The sequence below is a fragment of the Ctenocephalides felis genome, unplaced genomic scaffold (genome assembly GCF_003426905.1).
Source record: "Ctenocephalides felis isolate EL2017-DRISC unplaced genomic scaffold, ASM342690v1 CF-g0.4_SCAFFOLD_01170, whole genome shotgun sequence".
NCBI lineage: Eukaryota > Metazoa > Arthropoda > Insecta > Siphonaptera > Pulicidae > Ctenocephalides > Ctenocephalides felis.
In genome coordinates this window covers 78755506-78777552 of record NW_020537324.1, presented here as the reverse complement: position 1 = coordinate 78777552, position 22047 = coordinate 78755506, and the positions used below count along the sequence as shown (strand labels likewise).

Below are 22047 nucleotides of genomic sequence, written 5' to 3'. Positions count from 1 at the left end.
ACCACATTCGTCCCAATATAATTTCTACCTTTTACATAACATTTAAAATTTGACATGTCTTAGCATGTGGCAACACTTAGCGTACGCCAACAGTTTATCAATTTCTAAGCAAAGTTTTGTTTTATGTTTTAGAAATAGTTAAACTCTGTTGTTAATTGTGTATTTTAGTGTAGAACTATTACAAATTAATATTTAAAATGGGTGTGCCTAAGTTTTTTAGATACATTAGCGAACGATATCCTTGTCTGAGTGAATTAGTAAGAGAAAATCAGGTAGGTGACAAAAGAGCTGTCAAAAAATTAACCTAATAAGTAATAAAATAATAAAAATATTTTTAATTATTGCATTAAATTTACACAATAATACAGTATGAATTAGACAAATTTAATTAATGTAATTTTATGTATATAGCATTTGTATTCCTGCTGTTTTTTTTATTTATTTATTACAAATATGTTCATTCATACTGTGTCTCAGTCAGACACTTTTTCTGGTGTAAGAGAATATAGTAAACATTTTTACAAATATTCAAAACATTGGATTCTCATATCAATTTAACAATTGTTTTATACAAACATTTGCATATACGCACTTGTATGCATATACAAAAGTGTACAGGTATAACAGCAATAACACTAACATTAATTATTAAACTTGCTTCTTCTATACACTTTTTACCTCTTTTATTAAAATACTAATAATTCTATCTATGTCTTCTCCCCAGATACCACAGTTTGACAATCTCTACTTGGATATGAATGGGATTATTCACGTGTGCTCACATCCAAACGACAATGATCCACACTTTAGGATATCCGAAGAAGATATTTTTAAGAACATAGCTCATTATATAGAAATTTTATTCCGTATGATACAACCGCAAAGGTTATTTTTTATGGCTGTGGACGGGGTTGCACCCCGAGCTAAAATGAACCAGCAGAGGGGAAGAAGGTAAATGATAAAAAAAAAAATTATTAGTCTTTCTATTTTAGCATTTATACATTTAACTTAAGTTAAATTAATTAACTTTCCTCAAATGTCACTTACACCTAGTTTATTTCTTTTTCAGATTCCGTTCTGCAAGAGAAGCCCAAGACTTGGAAGATGCAGCTAGAGCAAAGGGCGAAGAGTTGCCGACAGAGGCTCGGTTTGATTCAAACTGCATCACTCCTGGTACAGCATTTATGGCCAGACTTCAAGAGTTTTTAAAGTATAAATAAAGAAATATATAAATAACAAATTGCAATCATGTAAAATAGTAAATTTATATAGAACATGTATATATTTCCAGATCGTTTGTTAAGAGAAAAATGAATTCTGATTCCAATTGGCAAAAGTGCCGTGTGATACTCTCAGGACACGAGGTAATAATTGATATTAATTTCTTTGATGATTTGTTTGTGATGGGTTGTTAAAAAAAATCCGATTCTCTAATTTTATGCTTTCTCGATGTTTCAAGCCATTCTGAATCGAATGAGACCAACATTTGGAAAAAATATGTGTGTGTGTGTGTATGTGTGTGTGTGTGAACAGATTTTTTGCCGTAAATCGACGTTTTATCAAAAACGGCGATTTTAAAAATTTAAAAGCCATTCGATGTATCTCGACGAGAACTATTGTTCGTCAGTTTTGTGCGACGATCGGCCAATCCGTTTCCTTATAAATCGCAGAGGAGTGAAAAGTTTTTCGTCCACGTTTTAGCCCGTATTTCGACGATTTTTATGATTATTTTTTTGACGGTAGATACCATAGTCTTCTAGGTCATACTAAAATATTACGACCCTACGACAACTGGTTCAGCTTTAAAAATTCGTCAAAGTTTGCAAAAATTGGTATCGTTTTTTTGGCATTTGTCAAAATTAGTCTTTTGATCGACGTTTTCTCAAAAACGCCTGAACCGATTTTAGAAATTTGAAAGCCATTTGATGTATTTTGGTGAGGACTATCGTTTGTCAATTTTGTGCGACGATCTGCCAAGCCGTTTCTTTGCAATTTGAAAAAAAGTGTTAAACTTTTCGTCCACATTTAAGCTCATCCTACCGAACCGATTTTAAAAAATCCAAAACCGTTCGAAAGATATTAGTTGGGAATGGTACTGATTAGTTTTCGGTGAAAATCCACCGAGCCGTTTTCTTGTAATGAACTGTTGAAAAACAAAAATTAAGCCGATTCTCATGGAACTTTTTTTGGCGATATACATCATCATGGTCTTATAGAACGTACTGTAATATTACGGCATTACGACAAGTAGTTTAATTTTAAAAATTCGTCAAACTTTGCTAAAATTATTGTTTTTTTTTAAAGTAGGATTGATGAAGTATATTATTTACACATTTTTTTTCTGATTAAGTCGATTATTTACACATATCGGGAAGTTCATGTAACTTGCCTCAAGGCTAAATGCCAATACCAACTAGTTATTTTTATTTTTAGACTCCTGGTGAGGGCGAGCATAAAATAATGGAGTATATAAGATATTTGAAAGCTAGTCCTGGTTATGATCCCAATACAAGACATTGTTTGTATGGTCTCGATGCTGATTTAATTATGCTTGGGCTTTGTTCACATGAGCCTCATTTTTCGCTCTTAAGAGAAGAGGTAAGCATAAATAACATATGTATATATACTAGCTGGCCCGCCAAACATAGTTTAGACACAAAAAATATTTCTTGAAAATGTTTAGTATAATAAAAACGCATAACCTTAAATTTTCAACCTTCTATCATAAACCACTATTTTGTAAGAGTCTGATCGTCGTGAAAATTTATGAAATTTCGGTTTGGTAAATTTCCGTACAGGTTTTAGGATATTTTGATTTAAGCCAAGTCGAAGGGGTTGCACGGCACAAAGACTTTTTTAACATTTTTTTATATTTTTTTTGCCAACTTCTATTTTTTAACTTCCCGCAGGGTAAGAAATAGTAATCGCAAAAAAATCGAAAATGAAAATGTTTGTATATCTTTACGTTTCAGAAGTTTTTGAATATTTTGGCATACCTTAGAAAAAATGGATGTATATGTGTGTGTATGTGTATATGCGTGTGTATGTGTGCGGATACAAATTTTCGTCGACGATTTCGGGAACACCGATCAACCGATTTGAATAATTAAAAAAACATTCGATTCGTATTGATAAGGAGACGTGCTGATTAGTTTTTAGCGAAGGCAGGTCCAGCCGTTCCGAAGATATGGGGCAAAAAGTGCCAAAAACGGTAACTCAGTTTTTAAGAGAACGGAGCGTCCGATTTGAATAATTCAAAAACATTTTACTTGTATTGACAAGATGAAGAACTGATCAAATTTTCATGAAGGTGGGTCTAGGGGTTTCGGAATCTTGTGAAAAAAGTAAAAAAAATGCCGTTCCGTACCAATACTTATCCGTTAGACGGCGGCGCTTACGCGCTTTGATATTTCGTCTCTATGCAGTTAAAGCAGTACGATTGCTTTGAAAAAAAGTTCAGAATTTCCAAAATATTTCAAAATACACTTCTTTTCAAAAAGTCTTTTCCAAAAAAAGTAAATTTTTGTCAAAAATTTATAGTTTCTCAAAAATCTAATTTTTCAGAGTATATTTTTTTCAAAAATGTTTTGGTACGGGAAGTTCCAGCAGTTTGCCTTAAGACACGATGCCATGCGCCCCACTAGTGTTTTGCATATCTTCACGTTTTAGAGGTTTCTGAACATTTTGGCATACCTTAGAAAAAAATTGTAGACTGAGACTGAGCCTGAAAAATTTGAAAAAACAGGTTGACTGAAAAATGTAGCGACTGAAAATTTTCGAGAAAAATTTAGCGACTGAAAAATTCAGAAACTGAAAATTTTTGAGACTGAAAAGTTCAGAGACTCAAAAATTTGGAGACTGAGATTGGAGAATTTAGAGACTGAAAAAAAGAGGTTGAATGGTATACTGGAGACAGGTAGAGAGGTAGTCAGCAGGTTGTACTGACAGGTAGACTGTAAGACAAAAAAAGTGCTGGACTACATGTAACAATATATTTTTGTTCAAATTTTTAATACAAAATAAAACACGGCGAAGCGTGAACGGGTACAGCTAGTATATATATATATATACATATATATATATATATATATATATATAATATATATCTCATCTATTACCATGTATCTTTTATCCTAGGTGAAATTTGGCAAACATGCAAACAGTCGGAACCCAACTGCTGAAGAGACTCGATTTTATTTATTGCATTTATCAATATTACGTGACTATCTGCAGCAGGAGTTCATATCGTTGAGAGATAATTTGCCGTTCAAGTACAATTTAGAGAGTATTATAGATGATTGGATTTTTATGGGCTTTCTAGTCGGGAATGATTTCATACCTCATCTACCCAATTTGCATATTAGTTCGAATGCTTTGCCTTTGCTGTATGATATTTATAAGGAAGTTTTGCCCACATTGGACGGTAATGATATACAATTTATTAATATAAATAAGAATAAATAAAAAATGTATTTTATATATATATTTTTTCTCTACAGGTTATATTAATGAGTGTGGCGAATTAAATTTAGAAAGACTGGAAAAGTTTATGGAGCGTTTGGCTGCTGTAGATAAAATGCAATTTAGTGATGTTAATGCCGACTTGAAATATTTTGCAGCTAAACTGACTGATAATGCTGTGAGCTTATGCATAGACTTTACTCAATAAATTTTGATACGCAGTTGATTTATTTTATATTATTTTAGTGGGTTCCTGAGCATAAGAAACAAAATGATGGTAACAGTTCTAAGTCAAAGGACTTGCAAGCTTTAATTTCTGCTGTTGATGACATGGTAAGTGATATATGATATATCTTATATATAAAATTCTTCTGTAAGTTTGTATGAATGGTTAATCCTCCTAAACTATAATTCGGATTTTCATTAATCTACTTGACTTTTGTTCGGGAAATTTTCTAGAATTTAAAGATTCATAGAAATGTAGTTAGATTGTAGAAATAAATGGTGAAAATTACAAAAAACCGCTTATCATTGTTTGCCCTTGAAAATATTTAAGGCATGGTTTGACATTAAAACAAATGAATACTGTCACTTGCCAAACATTTCCATTCACTTATAGGCTAAGACAATATTAAAATATAATTTATTTATGATTATAAATAAGAAAAATGCAGTGTCTACATTATTATTGCCGAAAAGCAGCTGATATGTGTCAAAAATTAAAATAATATAAGATTCACAGTCAACATGCGTCCGTCAGTGATTACACATCAAACTTAGCCTATAATTCAATTTGACAGATTATTATTAAAGGCAGTCGTGTTTTGCCTTACTTTACTAAATCACAATACAAAAACAATTTACTTATTCAAACAATTATTTAGAAGTTTCATTGTGTCAAAAATTCATATGTTTGTCATTGGATACGAAATATTTACTCAAGTCAATGGAGCATTTTGGGTCTGAATATTTTTAATGTGCTCCAATTTGCATGAAATTTTGGAATTAGATTCATCTTACTCTCAAGTTTAAAAGTAAAAATAATTTAGAACCATTTGCCACTTCCCGGGGGGATGGCAACCCTTTTCAGTGGTGCAATTGTATCTCTTTCAAACTAACGTCGGATATCGATAAAAGAACTAATTAGAAGAGAAAAATGTTCAATAATGTTTTTCAAAAAAGAAATTACTTTTCAAGTTACTGGCTACTGAAAATTTGTTGTTTTTTGCGTTTTTCATTGTTTTTTGCAAATATTTTTAAAAATATACATTTAAACGAAAATCATGTAATGAACAAAATTATATCAATTAAAATCCTAATAAATCGGTGTTCTATAAATTGTTCTAGGAACAATATTAGGCTAGATATTAAAATGGGGTTTTATAGTATTCAAAATAAGCTTTAAAATGAGTACTTCTGCATGTAAAATAATTGAGCTATCATGCAGATAAAAGACGCATACAATATTTTTTCATTTAAAGCAAATAGTTTTTGAGTGCCATTTCCACCAAAATTAAAAAAAATCGTATTCCCTCTAGAATCAACTTGGTTTAAGAGATCTTTACGGATTCTAGAAAATACCATAACTTTAGTACAAACGATTTTCAAAAAACTCATGATTTCATGAAAAAAAAATCTATTTAAAAAAATAAAAGATACGTATAAAGGTATATAAATGAAAATTCAAGGTCTTTTTCTGACCAATTAATGCTTTTTTTTTTCTGTTACACAAATATTGACAGAGTGTTCAACCAGAGTGTCTTTCGAGTCCTTCAATCCTTTGCCATTTCAAAATAAGAGAAGTTACGGTAAAATTTATGATAGAGAAAGTTGTAGCTCATTTAATTACCTTTAAAATAGCGTATTGCAAGAACAGATAAAATCAGAATTAAAAGAGTTATAATCCAATTAACGCCGGGGGTGGTGACGAAGTGCAAATTGTTTTCACTTCTGAACTTAAGATAAATATTAGCCTATTTCCGACACACGCTTTTTTCCTCTCCATTTAGTGCAATAATTTTGTTGATCGTAGATTGAATAGAGCACATGCAAACAGGATTTGATAAATTAATTCACTTCAAATATAAACTTCAGTAATAATGTATATTGAATTACTAGTGAAAAAAATTTAATTTAGATCGTAAGTGACTAAAAGCCAGTTAAAATATGGTACGTAATTATATAAATTATAGGCAACATTATTGAATCCAAGGTGATATTGTACCTTTACCGCGAATGCTATATATTAATTCTTTCTGAATTTGTTATACCTTTTAAAAGACTTAAATTTTCAACACATGTGTCTTATGCTATGACCGTAAATACATCACAAAGGCAAACGATGATTTTTTGTGTGATAAATTTGGAAAATCAATGTTTTAGTCGTGAATAAACAAAAAATCATTTATTTATACATCCACATCTACAGGTATGACTAAAAATACTATATAACCCTTAAATGCAATAAAATAAATTAAGCTATTGGAAATAAATTTGCAGTGTATAATTTTTAATATACAATTTTATTGAACATTTTTTAATATTTGTTAAATGGATAATTAAAGCGTTAACTGTGGGAATTGAGAATAATCATTTTATTTGAAACAGTACTACATTTAACATCACTCATATATTGACGTAAATAGTAATTCGAAAACTAATAATGATTATTTTTGACTGAACGGTATAAATATTAGTATAGGTTATTAAAAAAACGTAGATGTGTGTACAGGACAACGTCTGTCGGGTCATCTAGTATATATATATATATACATATATATATATATATATATATATATATATCCATTATCTTTTCAGTTTCTAGATGATGATTCCCCTGACAATTTCGATGAAGACTCTATGAGTTTCGACATCAGAGACAAAAACTTGAGCAACATGACCGATGAAGAAATGTTAGAGGAGGAGTTTAATTTGTACAAACGAGATTATTATATAAACAAATTAGGATATAAAGAAGTCACACCGTAAGCTTTATCAGTACTCGCTAGGTGCATGGTTATTTGTATTATAAATAATAATAATAATATAAAATTAATTGCATTTGGTGAAAGAATGGATAGAAAATGTCATATCATTTCTTGTCTTTATTGATATTATATTTTTTCAGTGATGTGTTAATGGAGCAAGCCGAGTGTTATATTCGAGCTTTGCAGTGGACGTTGGCGTATTATTATCGTGGTGTCTGCAGTTGGGGATGGTTTTATCCACATCATTACGCTCCGTTTATGAGCGATGTTAAAAACTTTGCTAATTTGGATTATTCGTTCGATCTGGGCGAACCTTTTCTTCCATTCGAACAGGTTAGTAGAAATATGAAATAAACTTGTCTACTTTGGATAACATAATATCCTTCAATTTGATTTCAGATTTGATGTTCTCGGTGTAACTGTTTTTTTTTTTTATTTTAGCTGTTAGCAGTTCTGCCTGCAGCAAGTGGGGCACTACTACCTGAGCCTTACAGGAAACTTATGGTGTCATCGGATAGTCCTATATTGCATTATTATCCTACGACGTTTGAAACTGATTTGAATGGCAAACGTCAGGAATGGGAGGCTGTTGTATTGATACCCTTTATAGAAGAGGTGAGTGTAATAATAAAACTAGGTGTAAGTGGTATTTTACCTTAAGGCAAGATAATTAATTTCATCACTACAAATTGATGTTTAGCTATTTATATAAAACGTTGTGTATGTTTTAGGAGCGCGGTCTTTTATTCGAAGTTTTGATAATTTTTTATAATTCATTAACTTGTATGTCTTTGAGGATGTTTCTTTAATACAAGAACTTTATAAATAAGCAAAGTTCCGTAAAAAATACGTCATATTAACGCAACGTTCTGTTACGTTTAGGTTTGCAAGTGTTCAATGAGAATACAACAAATACTAAGAACACTTTTATATTCCTCATTGTAGTTTAGTTATTTAATATATATATATATATATATATATATATATATATATATATATATATATATTATTATATATCAAATGAAAGCTAATAAAATTGTCTATAAATGTGGATAACAATTCACATAACGTTTCTAACAAAATTTTACATAATTTTATTTAAAAACTTTGAAATTAAAATGGCGTCTCTAAAACATTAGTTTCACCGATTGCGGTTTTTTATATATATTATATTTTTGCGTTATATTATATATAATATATTAATATATTTCAAATGAAAGCCAATAAAATTATCTATAAAGCTATGTATAACAATTTATAAAGTTTCTAACTAAATCGTATGATTTTTTTTCTTTAAACTTTGAAATCAAAATGGCGTGTCTATAACATTAGTTTCATCTGTTGCGGTTTTTTTTATATCTACATTATATTATATATTATATATTATATATTATTATATATCAAATGAAAGCTAATAAAATTATCTATAAATGTGGATAATAATTTATATAACGTTTCTAACAAAATTTTATACAATTTTTGTTTTTTTTTTTAATTTGGAATCAAAATGGCGTGCCTATAACATTAGTCTCATCGGTTGCGTTTTTTTATATCCATGTTATATTTTATATTATATATTATTATATATCAAATGAAAGCTAATAAAATTATCTCTAAATGTGGATAACAATTTATGTAACGTTCCCAACAAAATTTTATACAATTTTTTTTTTTTTAATTTGAAATCAAAATGGCGTGTCTATTACATTAGTTTCATCTGTTGCGGTGTTTTAATAACCATGTTATATTTTATATTATATATTATTATATATCAAATGAAAGCCAATGAAATTATCTATAGAACTATGTATAATAATTTATAAAGTTTCTAACTAAATTGTACGATTTTTTTTCTTTAAACTTTTAAATCAAAATGGCGTGTCTATAATATTAGTTTCATCAGTTGCGGTGTTTTAATAACCACGTTATATTATATTTTATATATTATTATATATCAAATGAAAGCTAATAAAATTATCTCTAAATGTGGATAACAATTTATGTAACGTTCCCAACAAAATTTTATACAATTTTTTTTTTTTTTAATTTGAAATCAAAATGGCGTGTCTATTACATTAGTTTCATCTGTTGCGGTGTTTTAATAACCATGTTATATTTTATATTATATATTATTATATATCAAATGAAAGCCAATGAAATTATCTATAGAACTATGTATAATAATTTATAAAGTTTCTAACTAAATCGTACGATTTTTTTTCTTTAAACTTTGAAATCAAAATGGCGTGTCTATAACATTAGCTTCATCGGTTTCGGTTTTATATTCACGTTATTTTATTTTAATATAAATAATTAAAAATATAACAATAATAGTATACATCAAATGAAAGTCTATAAAATTATCTTTAAATCTATGTATAATAATTTATAAAGTTTCTAACAAAATTATATAAAAAAATATTTGAATGTTGAAATCATAATGGTGTGTCCATAACATTAGTTTCATGGGTTGCAATTTTTATATCCACGTTCAATTTATTATAAATAAATAAAACTATAACAATAGTACTATATATCGTTAAAAACCTTATTAAATTATCTGCAAATCTGTATTTCTTTTCGAACAACTGTACAACTATTCGAACAAAATTATTTAGGAAAAATCTGTAAAATTTAATCTTATCTACTCATTAGCCATTGGTGGACTTGTTAAGTTACATTTTTTATTTTTGGTATTATTTTAATAAAACTTATCAGCATATGTTTTTAGTGCTATATATTATGATATAGCACTAAAAATGACAATAAACTTGTCTATAAATCTGTATATAACAACTTGTAACTATTAGAACAAAATTATATGAAAATAATTCATCAAACTTTGCAATTAAAATCTTCGTTAGGCGTCCATACAGTTTTAGCTTTAACTGTTTAGTTCATAATTGAATTTATTTTGTTATACATAATTTAAAAATATTATTATTATTATATACAATTAGGAAGCTAATTAAACTATCTATAAATCGGTGTATAACAATTTATAAAGTTTCTAACAAAATTATATGAAAAAAAATATTTAAACTTTGAAATCAAACCGGCGCATATATAAATTAGTTTCATCTTACTGTTTTTTTTGATATCCAAGTTTAATTTATTATAAATAATTAAAAATATAACAATAGCATTATATTGTTAAAAACCTTTTAATAAAATTGTCTACAAATCTGTATATAACGTTTGATAACTTTTCGAACAAAATTATTTAGGAAAAATTTGTAAAAGTTAAAATTTAGTATCTAATTGTAAGCCTTTGGTGTATTTCATTAGTTACATTTTTTTTGGACATTATTGTAGTAGAATTTGTCAGCATTTTTATATCATTATGATATATCACAAAAAAGTCAATAAACTTATCTATAAATCTGTATATAACAACTTGTAACTATTAGAACAAAATTATATAAAAATAATTCATCAAACTTTGCAATGAAAATCTTCGTCAGTCGTCCACATTGTTTTAGCTACAACGCTTCGGTTTATAATTGTATTTATTTTGTTATACTTAATTTAAAAATATTATTCTTATTATATACAATTAGAAAGGTAATTAAATTATCTATAAATCGGTGTATAATAGTTTATAATGTTTCTAACAAAATTATATAAAAAAATATTTAAACTTTGAAATCAAACGGGCGCATATATAAAATTAGTTTCATCTTGCTGTTTTTTGTGTACACGTTTATTTTAATATATACATTTAAAAATTTAACAACAATATTTTATATTGTTAGAAAGCTAATAAAATTGTCTACAAATCTGTATATAACGTTTGAAAACTTTTCAAATAAAATTATTTAGGAATAATCTGTAAAAGTTAAAATTTAGTATCTAGTTATTTTTGATTTAGTATAGTTGTAGTAAAACTTACTTGCATTTCCACATATTATGATATATCACTAGAAAGTCAATAAACTTATCTATAAATCTATATATAGCAACTTGTAAATGTTAGAACAAAATTATATAAAAATAATTCATCAAACTTTGCAATTAATGTCGTCGTCAGGCGTCCACATTGTTTTAGCTACAAGGCTTCGGTTTATAATTATATTTATTTTGTTATACTTAATTTAAAAATATTATTATTATTATATAATTATGGAAAGCTAATTAAATTCGCTATAAATCCGTATATAACAATTTAAAACTTTTAGAACAAAATTGTCTAGAAAAAAATGTTTAAACTTCCATTGGCAAAGCTGTTACGTTGATGTTATTGGTTACATTTTTGAACAATTGAATACATAACCTTAACCTTATTATTTTCTTTTCAAATATCTCATTATTTTATTTATTCTGTATATAAATAATATTGTTACATTCTGCATTATATATGTAATTATATGTTAAGCATTTTATGTTAATAACTATATATTGTAATTTTGTATATATTTTAATTGTTATTCATCATATAAAATAACTGTATTTTTGAATCCTCTTGGAAGAAATCTGTGGGCTATATATTTAAAATAAATAAATACATAATTTCCGTTTTCCAAGTCTAAATTCTATTTCTTTTTCCAGGAAAAATTATTGGAATCGATGGCTCGACAGAAGCACCTTCTATCCCCCGAAGAAGTTGCAAGGAACATCCATGGGCCAATGTTGCAATACGATTATATTCCTGGTTCTGAAACGACATTTGCATCCGAGTACCCGATGCCCGATCTGACGGCTAACATTCCAAAAAAAGCGCCAGTTCTTAATATTACGGAAGTTTTCAGATCTGACGTCTATGTTCCGTATGAGAAATTAGTTTTGGGGCCTGTTCCTGGTGCTTCTTTCAGTACTTACTTTCCTGGATTTCCGAGCATGATCTATATCAGCTATACATCTAGGTAAGTGGATAATTGATACATGATTTAAAAGATGTACATGATTTACATGATACATGAAAAGATTATGTCTTGAATATAGAATCCGTTTTGGTAATTTTATGCTCATTAAGGCCACTTTTTCGAACCGGAGTTGGAAATCAATATTATGGAAATAAGAAGAGTGATTAATTAGCGTTGAAAATTTATTTATCAAAATAATAATAATATTTCATAAGTACAGTGGTACGAGTGTTTCGAGATATCAAAGGGGCGATTAACAATTTGATTTAATACTACGAGCATTAAGCGAGTAACAATTTTCTAGAAGAAAGTATGAAAAATTTTTTCAGTTGTAACAACGATTTTCCTAAAAACAGTAATTAAATTTAAAAAATTGTAAATTTAATTTTGATAATCTAAAAGCTTAACAAAAAACGCAATGCTAGAAGGAACTTACGGCATTTCAATGTATTTATATGGGAATTTATTGCTTTGAGATACGAGCGTGCTTACGGAACGAATTAAACTCGTATGTCGGGGCACTACTATATATAAAAATGTATTCAAAATTGGATCATTTACAAGTTACTTCGTATAAAGAAAACTGACTCGAATTTTTACATCAATATTTGTTATTTCACCTTATTAGGTTTATTTATTTTATTTTATATGAAGCTATTTTTATAGAGTTTAAATTATGCTGTGTACGTTTCGAGTTTTCATTTCATCCTTCATCAATATCATATTTACATTTTGTACTCGTATGATTTAGTGAGACTTGTACTTGTATCAATATTTGCAAAATAGTTGAGGTAATTATCAATAGGGACTTCATAAAATGTTATAGGCCTATGGAAAGAATGGGAAAATCTTTTTTTTTCGTACTCGTAATCAATAGGCCAATTAATTAATTTGTTTATTAACTTACTGATTGTGAGGAAATAAAACAAATAATGAACTCTACACGATTTTAAACAGAAACAAAGAAGACGACTGACGAGCAAACTAGATAAAAATAATTATTTTTCTAAATCATCATAAAGAATAAAGGAGATTGAGTAAACATTTTTTTTTATTTATTTAGTACTGAGCTAAATACATGATGACGTAAATTTCCATCATATTGTTTTTTACATAATATTTTTATTTGAATTAAGATTTTTTTAAAATATTTTTCCTTTAATCAGAGCATTAATTACATCACCCTGATTTATTTTAAAAAATAGAAAAAAATATGCAAAGAAGGGTTAAAAACATAAATAAAGAACTCTACTGACGAACAAATTCAATTTTGAAAAACTCTACTGACGAGCAAATTGAATTTATAAAAATAAACAGGAAAAAAAAACTTTGCTGACAAGCAAACTCGATTTACAAATAGAAATAAAGAATTCTACTGGCGAAGCAAACTAAAGAAAGGCAAAACAGAACTCTACTGACGAGCGAACTTGATATGAAAAAACTGAAATAAAAACAACTTTACTGACGAGCAAAATCAATTAAAATTCAACAATTCTACTGACAAGCAGTTCGATTTAAAAAAAGTAGAAGAAAAGAACTCTACTGACGAGCAAACTCGATCTGAAAAAATAGGAAAAAAGAACTCTACTGACGAGTAAACTCCATTTTAAAAGATATGAAAAGATCTCTACTGACGAGCAAATTCGATTCAAAAAAAAAGAAGAAAGGTACTCTACTGATGAACAAATTCAATTTAAAAAAGAGGAAAAGAACTCTACTCACAAGCAAACTTGATTTAAAAACAAAGAACTCTACTGACGAGTAAACTTGATTTGAAAAAAGGGAAAAAGAACTCTACTAACGAGCAAACTCTATTAAAAAAAACTGTACTGATGAGCAAATTCGATTTTTTAGAAATACAGAAAAAACTCTATTGATATAAAAAAAGAAAAAAGAACTTTATTATCGAGCAAACTCGATTTAAAAAAAGACTCTACTGACGAGCAAACTCGTTCTGCAAAAACAGAAATGAGGAACTCTACTGTCGGACAAACTAAATTTACAAAGAAGAAAAGAACTCTACTGACGAGCAAATTTGATCTGGAAAACAATAAGAAAGAACTCTACTGACGAACAAATTTAATTTTGACTCAGAAAAGAGAGGCAGAATTATACTAAACGAGCAAATTCGATTTAAGGAAGTAAGAAAGCAACTCTACTAACGCGCAAATTTTAATATCTAATAATTTTTCGTAATTTAACCACATTTCGTAAAGGGGGGACCTCCATGAATCACGTGAGATTTTTAGGGGGTAGAGGGTCTGACAAAAAATCACGAAAGATTCTTACGAACAAACGTCAGGGGGGAGGGGTATAGTGAGATATAACGTATATTTAATTTTTACCTGAATTTTTTAAAAAAATACCATACATTTACATAAAAATTCAAATATTCTACTTTTTTTCTCGTAACTAAAAATACGAGTGATGTTTGGTTGGGGGGGGGGGATATGTTTGAATAAAACCACGTATTAGTAAGGGGCAGGTGGATCCAAAAATTCTTAAAAAACCTATCACGTGATTGATGGACGCCACCAAACCGATATTTTAGGATGTTCGTTCTGACCATGAACTCTATCTATCTGCTACCCAAACTTTTTTTTTTTAATTGTAAGTTATAAAGAAACAGCTCAGGCAATCTTAGAGTAATACTAATCAACACGAGATCTTATAGATTTACATCGAATGGCTTTCAATTTTTTTAAAATCGGTTTACGAGAAAACTTCGACTGATTGAAAATCGAAAATCGTCTCACCTACAAACAATACAAATTGAATGACAATTTCTGTGCCAAACGCTTCAGAATGACTTGATACGTAAAGAAAACAGAAAGTACTTACAATTATTTCTATAATAAGTAAGATGACCATAAGTCCCGATTTGCCAGGACGACAGTCCCGGATTTCCACCTAAAATCCGCATAAAAACAATATTTGTCCCGGATTTAGGTCTTTCGTCCCGGTTTTTCGAAAATTAAAATAAAAATTCACAAAAAATTATGAAAACAAACGAACAAATTTAAAAGAATTTTAAACAAGGCTCTAAAGTAAAGAAAACAATATAGAAACTAAAGTTCGTGATTAATAAAAAAATGTTTCCAATAAAGAAATATTGTTTTCACAATTTCACTTATCATATATTTGTGTTTGTAGAACTTTATTATTGACTGCTTGTTTGTTTTGACTATTTCACTGGCAACTGTAATATGTCTTTTGTAAAAATATTTTCCATTTTAGTAATAAGCTCAAAGGTATATAGTAACCTCGAAAAACTCAAATAATACAAATTACTTCAATAAACTTACATTTCTTACGCAGAGCAGATTTTTCCTTTGTTTCATTATTTGCGATTATTTGCACTACAATTATTTATGGGGGACGGGATAAAATATTCTTCCGATCCTGACATTTTTATTAACTCACAATTTATAATACTACATATTCAACCTTAAAAAGTTTTGACATAACACCAGAAATTTGAACAATATGCTTCACGCTTTCGGTGACGTACGCACGTATAAAGTCCCGTATAAAAATCATATCATCGAGAGCGAATGACTCTCACTTCACGTTGGGGTAACAATTTCCGTTGCATTTGTACGGATTTACACCCATGTCGCGCCTAAAGAAGTTTTACTTCAAAAATAAACTAAACATTGCCGTCCCAGTTTTGACTTAAAAAATATGATCACCTTAAAAATAAGTTTTTGTTTCTTTTTCCCCCCAGGTTGGAAAAGGGTCAAGTCCGCGTCTTTGAGCAAATGACCCGAAACGACAGCATGATAATCGAGATCAAAAACGACACTGCCAAAACTGACGCCGCCACAATAGCCCATAGGGTTCTCAATCAAGTCGTTCACGTCCAATGGCCTCATCTCATAGAAGCCAAAGTCATCGCCGTCCTGGACGAAAACCACAAATACTATTTGAGAAACGGTTGGCAATTCGATAAGCAGGAACACACTCACCAGTCCAGGAGCGAATTCAACAGTTTCCGAAAGAGTAGTAAGAAACACTTCTTCGAACGAATGGGCATCGATATAGGGGATACAAGTATTATTTTACAAGTCGAACAGTTGAAGAACTATGCTTATGTTTTTGAGAAAAAGGGCAAAGTTAAGTTGGAGAAGGAATGGTGCAGCATACCATCTTACCATCCTTTGCAAACTTGCGTATTGAAATTGAGGGTGCAGAATATCAAGCATAAGGAGTACCAATCGATTTTGGATGTTTTTTCAAAGAATCAAAGAGTCTATTTGTTGGGTAAGCCTTATTATGGCTCCGTGGGTCTGGTGCACGATCTGGACGAGCAATCGGGCAGGTTGAAGATCGGTGTCGTTAATGAGGAAGAACCGGATTATTTGGAACTGAAAAAAATGCACAATGATATTCTAAAAAGCTATTTGAACGGGTACGATTCTGCTGCAAAATTAGGTAAGTCATTACAGATAGTGAAACCAATAACGGTATACAGAATTACCGGTAAACCGCTCAATTTTTCGGCGGTATTTTTACCGGTATTTATCCCAAAAATAATACCGAATTACCGGTAAACCGCTCGATTTTTCGGCGGTATTTTTACCGGTATTTATCCCAAAAATACCGGTATTTTCGGTATTTTTACATAAGCGCTATTTGATACATAATACACTAAAGTTTAAATTTCTCGGAACAAATTTATCTTTAAATTCCATAATCGCATAAACAGCTATATCTTCAAGTGATTCTATAAGATAAACAAATGTGAAATATTATCTCAACTCGTCATTAAACTGAATATTTATTGCTTTCCAAAGGGCTTCATATCGTATTACAATAAATAGAATTGGACTGATAGATAATGATGTTTGTTTCATCTTTTGTAAAAATGTAACGATTTTTTAAGGGGGTATTCTACTGTAGAAGCATGAATTTTGCCCGGTTTTTGAAGCGCTGTATAAAGGAAACGAACAATATTTTTGCTATAGATTTTTTTTATCATTTGTTTATTGATATTTTATTATTACATAAAAAAAATTATTAAAGAAAAAAAATTAGAATTCACAAAGTTATGAGCAGTCAAAGTGGGGGCTCAAAAAAAAGAGGGTGTCCTGGCGTGCATGATTCCAATCCTCCTGGTGATCCGAAACATAAAAAATAGATGGATTCTTAATTATTATAGATGCCGCTATCGTATGAACCTTGGATAAGTTAAAAAAAAATTTTTTTGTTTGAATGACGGCAGTTTGAAAAAAAAATTTTTTTTCATGTTTTTTTTTAACAATTCCGAATTTTTGAAAAATACTAAATGAAAGGTTATAGTTTTGAGAAAAGTCCATGCGATAAAGCGATGTATAGAGAAGATCCTCTCCAAATTTGAAGTAAATCGGTTCATTAGAACTCGAGATATCCTTACCGTGAGCTCGAAAAAAGTAGTTCCGAGAAAAACGCGTTCAAAGTTTTGATTCTCGGTCGGACCCGAACCGAGGCCACGTCACTAAAACGGATATAACTCAGGAAATAATAGTAATTTTGAAAAATCCTTTTAATGACATATTTTTGAATAACTAAACTTTGAAAATATGAAAAAAAAATTTTCGATTTTTTCAAAATTCTATAGTAGAATACCCCCTTAAGTGATATTTGCGCCAAAATATTTTATATCATACAGATTACTCCTGCGTAATATTTATTTTTTTCTAACTTTATGCATAATAATTATGATAATTATTAAATATTTTTTGCTTCTTATTACAATTATAAAATATTTATTAGATATTAATTATTATTTTCGAAAACGTTTCAAAGTTTGAAAATACTATAGAAGCATCACATTGTTTTAAATAACAATACTCAACAATTATAGTAACTTATTATTTATCTCGACAAAGTATCCGGTCTTAAATTAGTGTAGAAACATTATTTTTTTTTTTAAATATTAGAGATTATGCTAATTTAACACATCGGATACAGACAATACAGTTTATTATAATAATGCAATATGATCATTTATGAGTTTTTGGTCTTTCTTACTCATAAGTTTGTTTTTGGTGAAAAGCTCTCAATATACTCGATAGTGATAATGAATTAATTAAATTGAATATAATTTTATTGAATTATTTAAAAAAATAAACTTATTGTTTTATTTTATTGTTTAGTTGAATATAGTTGTAGTTGTATATACATTTTTTAAATTTGTACTAGTAACTTTCAATTTTGGTTACGTTTGTTTAAGATAATAAAAATACCGATAATTTACCGGTATTCCGGTTTTAAAATGAAAAATTACCGAAATACCGGCATTGAAATTTTCCATTGGTATTGCATTCTCTAACAGACACCATTGATTTTACTACCATTGGTAACAATATTTCTATTTCTATTACCAGGTATTTCAAATTATCTGCTGGGACGTGTAACAGGAACAGTCTACCTGACCTCAGGTTCAAAAGATAAATTTGATCAGCAGGACACGACTGTCAAGAAATATAACATTGGTTTGAATTTGAAGTTTACGAAGAAAAATGAAGAGGTTACTGGGTATTCTCGAAAAGTTGGAAACACTTGGCTGTATTCGGAGCAGGCTCTCGATTTGATAGCGAGTTACATGGAAGAATTTCCTGAAATATTCAAACTACTCAGTAAGTAGAAAAATTATATATATATATATATATATATATATTTTAGGGTGGTCCTTAATATGGACTTTTTAATTAAATTTATATTAAATAGACATTTAATTAAATTGCGGAGTATCTAAATGTTAGAGAGCTAAAACTTTCAGGGATTTTTGTTTTTTTAATTTGGAAGCATTTGAGCCCTTAGGAGCAAAGAAATTCGAAGATGTTCATATTAGGGACCACCCTAATATACAATATTTATTTATTTATTTATTTATTTATTTATTCAACGCCCAAGGCAATATTACAATATAATTACATTTTAAAGTATACAAATTATAAACTAAAGTTAATATGTGAGAAAATTAGAGTATTAAGAGTTTATAGATAGATTTATATATATATATATATACATATATATATATACATAACACTTAATATCAACTACAAATATATAACATTAAATAAAAACTAATAAAATTAAGCATTTAATAAACTATAAATCACTACTTAAAACAGTCTTTTAAGGATAATTTTTCTGGCTTGATTTTTTTATATATAGGCTTGATATATTTATATATATGAATAAATAGCTTACTAAAAATTACAACATATCTTTATTAACTAATTATTAACTTGTAACAAAATTATTTACAAAAAATCATTGAAATCTCAAGATTTTATACATTAGTACTTTTTGGTATTTAATATAAATATTACTAATCTAGTGTACTTTGTTTACTTTTAGCGTTATTTTGTTTATAATTTATTTAATAACGTACAGATTTTTATATATGAATAGGTAACTAATTAAATTTCCAATAAATTCATATTTAACAATTTTAAACTATCTAAACAAATTTTTTAGCAAAACGATTGAAAACTCATTATTTTGACGCCATTATGTCCTTTGTTAATCTCGTGTATTTTTTAATGACATATATATTATTGTTAGATAGCCAAATGAATTTCCTAAACATCCATATACAACGTTTTTAAACTTTTAGAACAAAATTATTTGCAAAAAATCATTGAAAGTTAAAGTTCTTATACACCAGTACTGTATATGGTAAATTTAGTGTCCTTTTTTTTATTTTGTGATTATAATTTGTTTTATAACGTGTAAATTATTATATGAGAATAGTTCACTAAAAAAATATCTATATATATCAATTTAACAATTTCAAACTATCTAAATAATTTTTTTTAGCAAAATGGCTTTGAAAACTTAATATTTTATTGCCACGTGCTAATATTTTATTGCCATTGGCTAATACAGTGTTTTTTTTTACATTTAGCGTTATTTTAGTTATAATTTATTTAATGACATATATATTATTATATATTGTTGAATAGCCAAATGAATTTCCTAAATAACCATATATAACATTTTTAAACTTTTAGAACAAAATTATTTGCAAAATATTTTTGAAAATTTAAGATTTCATACACCCAAGAACTGGTGTATGTAGTCTAGTCACAAACATATATATGGCAAATTTAGTGCACTTTTTTATATTTAGTGATATTTGGATAATAATTTATTTATTAACATATAAGTAATTGTATATTATCAGATAATTAATCAAATTATCTATATATCTCTATTTAAAAATTTTAAACTATCTAAATAATTTTTTTAGCAAAATGGCTTTGAAAACTTAATATTTTATCGTCATGTATGTCATTGGCTAATCCAGTGTATTTTTTTTTTACATTTAGCGTTATTTTAGTTATAATTTATTTAATGACATATATCTTATTATATATTGTTAGATAGCCAAATGAATTACCTAAACAGTCATATACAACATTTTTGAACTTTTTGAACAAAATTATTTGCAAAAAATTATTGTAAGTCGAAGACTTTATTCACCAGTACTCACTTAGTCAAATTGCATACTTAATATATTTAATAATAATAATATGTTTATTTTCATATATTTTTAAAATATATTATTCTAAATTTTCTGAATACTTATATATAATATTATTAAATTTTTCGAACAAAATTATTTGCCTAATTAAAGAAATTACATAATCAGTATTTACTTAAACATAAGCTAGCCATGTGTGCGCTTGTCGACTATATTAATTGTAAAGTTTGATGAATTATTTTTATATAATTTTGTTCTAACATTTGCAAGATGTTATATACAGATTTATAGATATTTATATCAACTTTTTAGTGATATATCACAATATATAAAAATATAAATAAATCTTATCACTGCTACACTAAATTTAAAAAATGCACTAATGAAATCCACCAATGGTTAATAACTAGATACTAAATTTTAAACTTTACAGATTTTTCCTAGATAATTTTGTTTGAAAAGTTTTTAAACGTTATATACAGATTTGTAGACAATTTTATTAGGTTTTTAACAATATATAACACTATTATTATATTTTTAATTATTTATATCGAAATAAACGTGGATATAAAAAACCGCAACCGATGAAAGTAATGCAACACGCCGGTTTGATTTCAGTGTTTAAATATTTTTTTTATATATTTTTGTTAGAAACGTTATGATTTCAAAATTTTATCATCTATATTTTTATATGCATAACTTTATATAGAATTCTTAGAAATACAGGTTTGCTTTCTGATGACTTCTAAATTATTTCTAACATATTAGGGTTTGTTTATATATGTTCACATTTCTTGTAAACATACATAAGAAGATTTTCAGTTCTTAAATATTATTATTAATTTTTTTTTCTCAGACCAAAGTGGTTACAGCGACATGATGTACGAAAGTGACCTTTACCCCGAAGAAGTTGGTACTGGAAAACTGGACAAAATCTTGGAATGGTTAAAAGCCCAACCGTACAATGATGCCCTTCGAAAAAGCTGTGATTCTCAAGCCCTGACCACTGATATTGTTCGAGAAGTCATTGGCATAACTAACCAACCTAGAGTAAGTCTTGATAATAGATATAAAAAATGGACAAAAATTTATACTTATTACTATTATCTTGTGCAGAAAAAAATCAGTGTTACGATTGCTGTTAAACCGATCCACTTGTACGTTCCTGGACTTCAACCTGATGCAAGGGCTCCTGATCCACTAGCCGTGTTCAATTTATTCGACAGGGTTGTTAACGTGCGTCCAAATCACACTGTAAGTA

The 22047-nt window shown here is 28.2% G+C and overlaps 1 protein-coding gene across 1 annotated transcript in view; it reads left to right on the top strand.

Moving 5' to 3' along the window:
• Positions 1-197: 197 nt before the first annotated feature.
• LOC113365758 (5'-3' exoribonuclease 1) overlaps positions 198-22047 on the top strand; it is a gene marked incomplete at its 3' end in the record, with an annotated part of 40179 nt that continues 18329 nt past the window's right edge. Inside the window, 16 exon segments of the mRNA XM_026607295.1 lie at positions 198-272; positions 725-951; positions 1070-1210; positions 1292-1364; positions 2434-2598; positions 4138-4423; positions 4500-4639; positions 4708-4794; positions 7279-7445; positions 7589-7781; positions 7890-8063; positions 11997-12310; positions 16038-16744; positions 18679-18930; positions 21643-21836; positions 21903-22040. Of these exon segments, the coding sequence (XP_026463080.1) occupies positions 198-272; positions 725-951; positions 1070-1210; positions 1292-1364; positions 2434-2598; positions 4138-4423; positions 4500-4639; positions 4708-4794; positions 7279-7445; positions 7589-7781; positions 7890-8063; positions 11997-12310; positions 16038-16744; positions 18679-18930; positions 21643-21836; positions 21903-22040 (3333 nt within the window).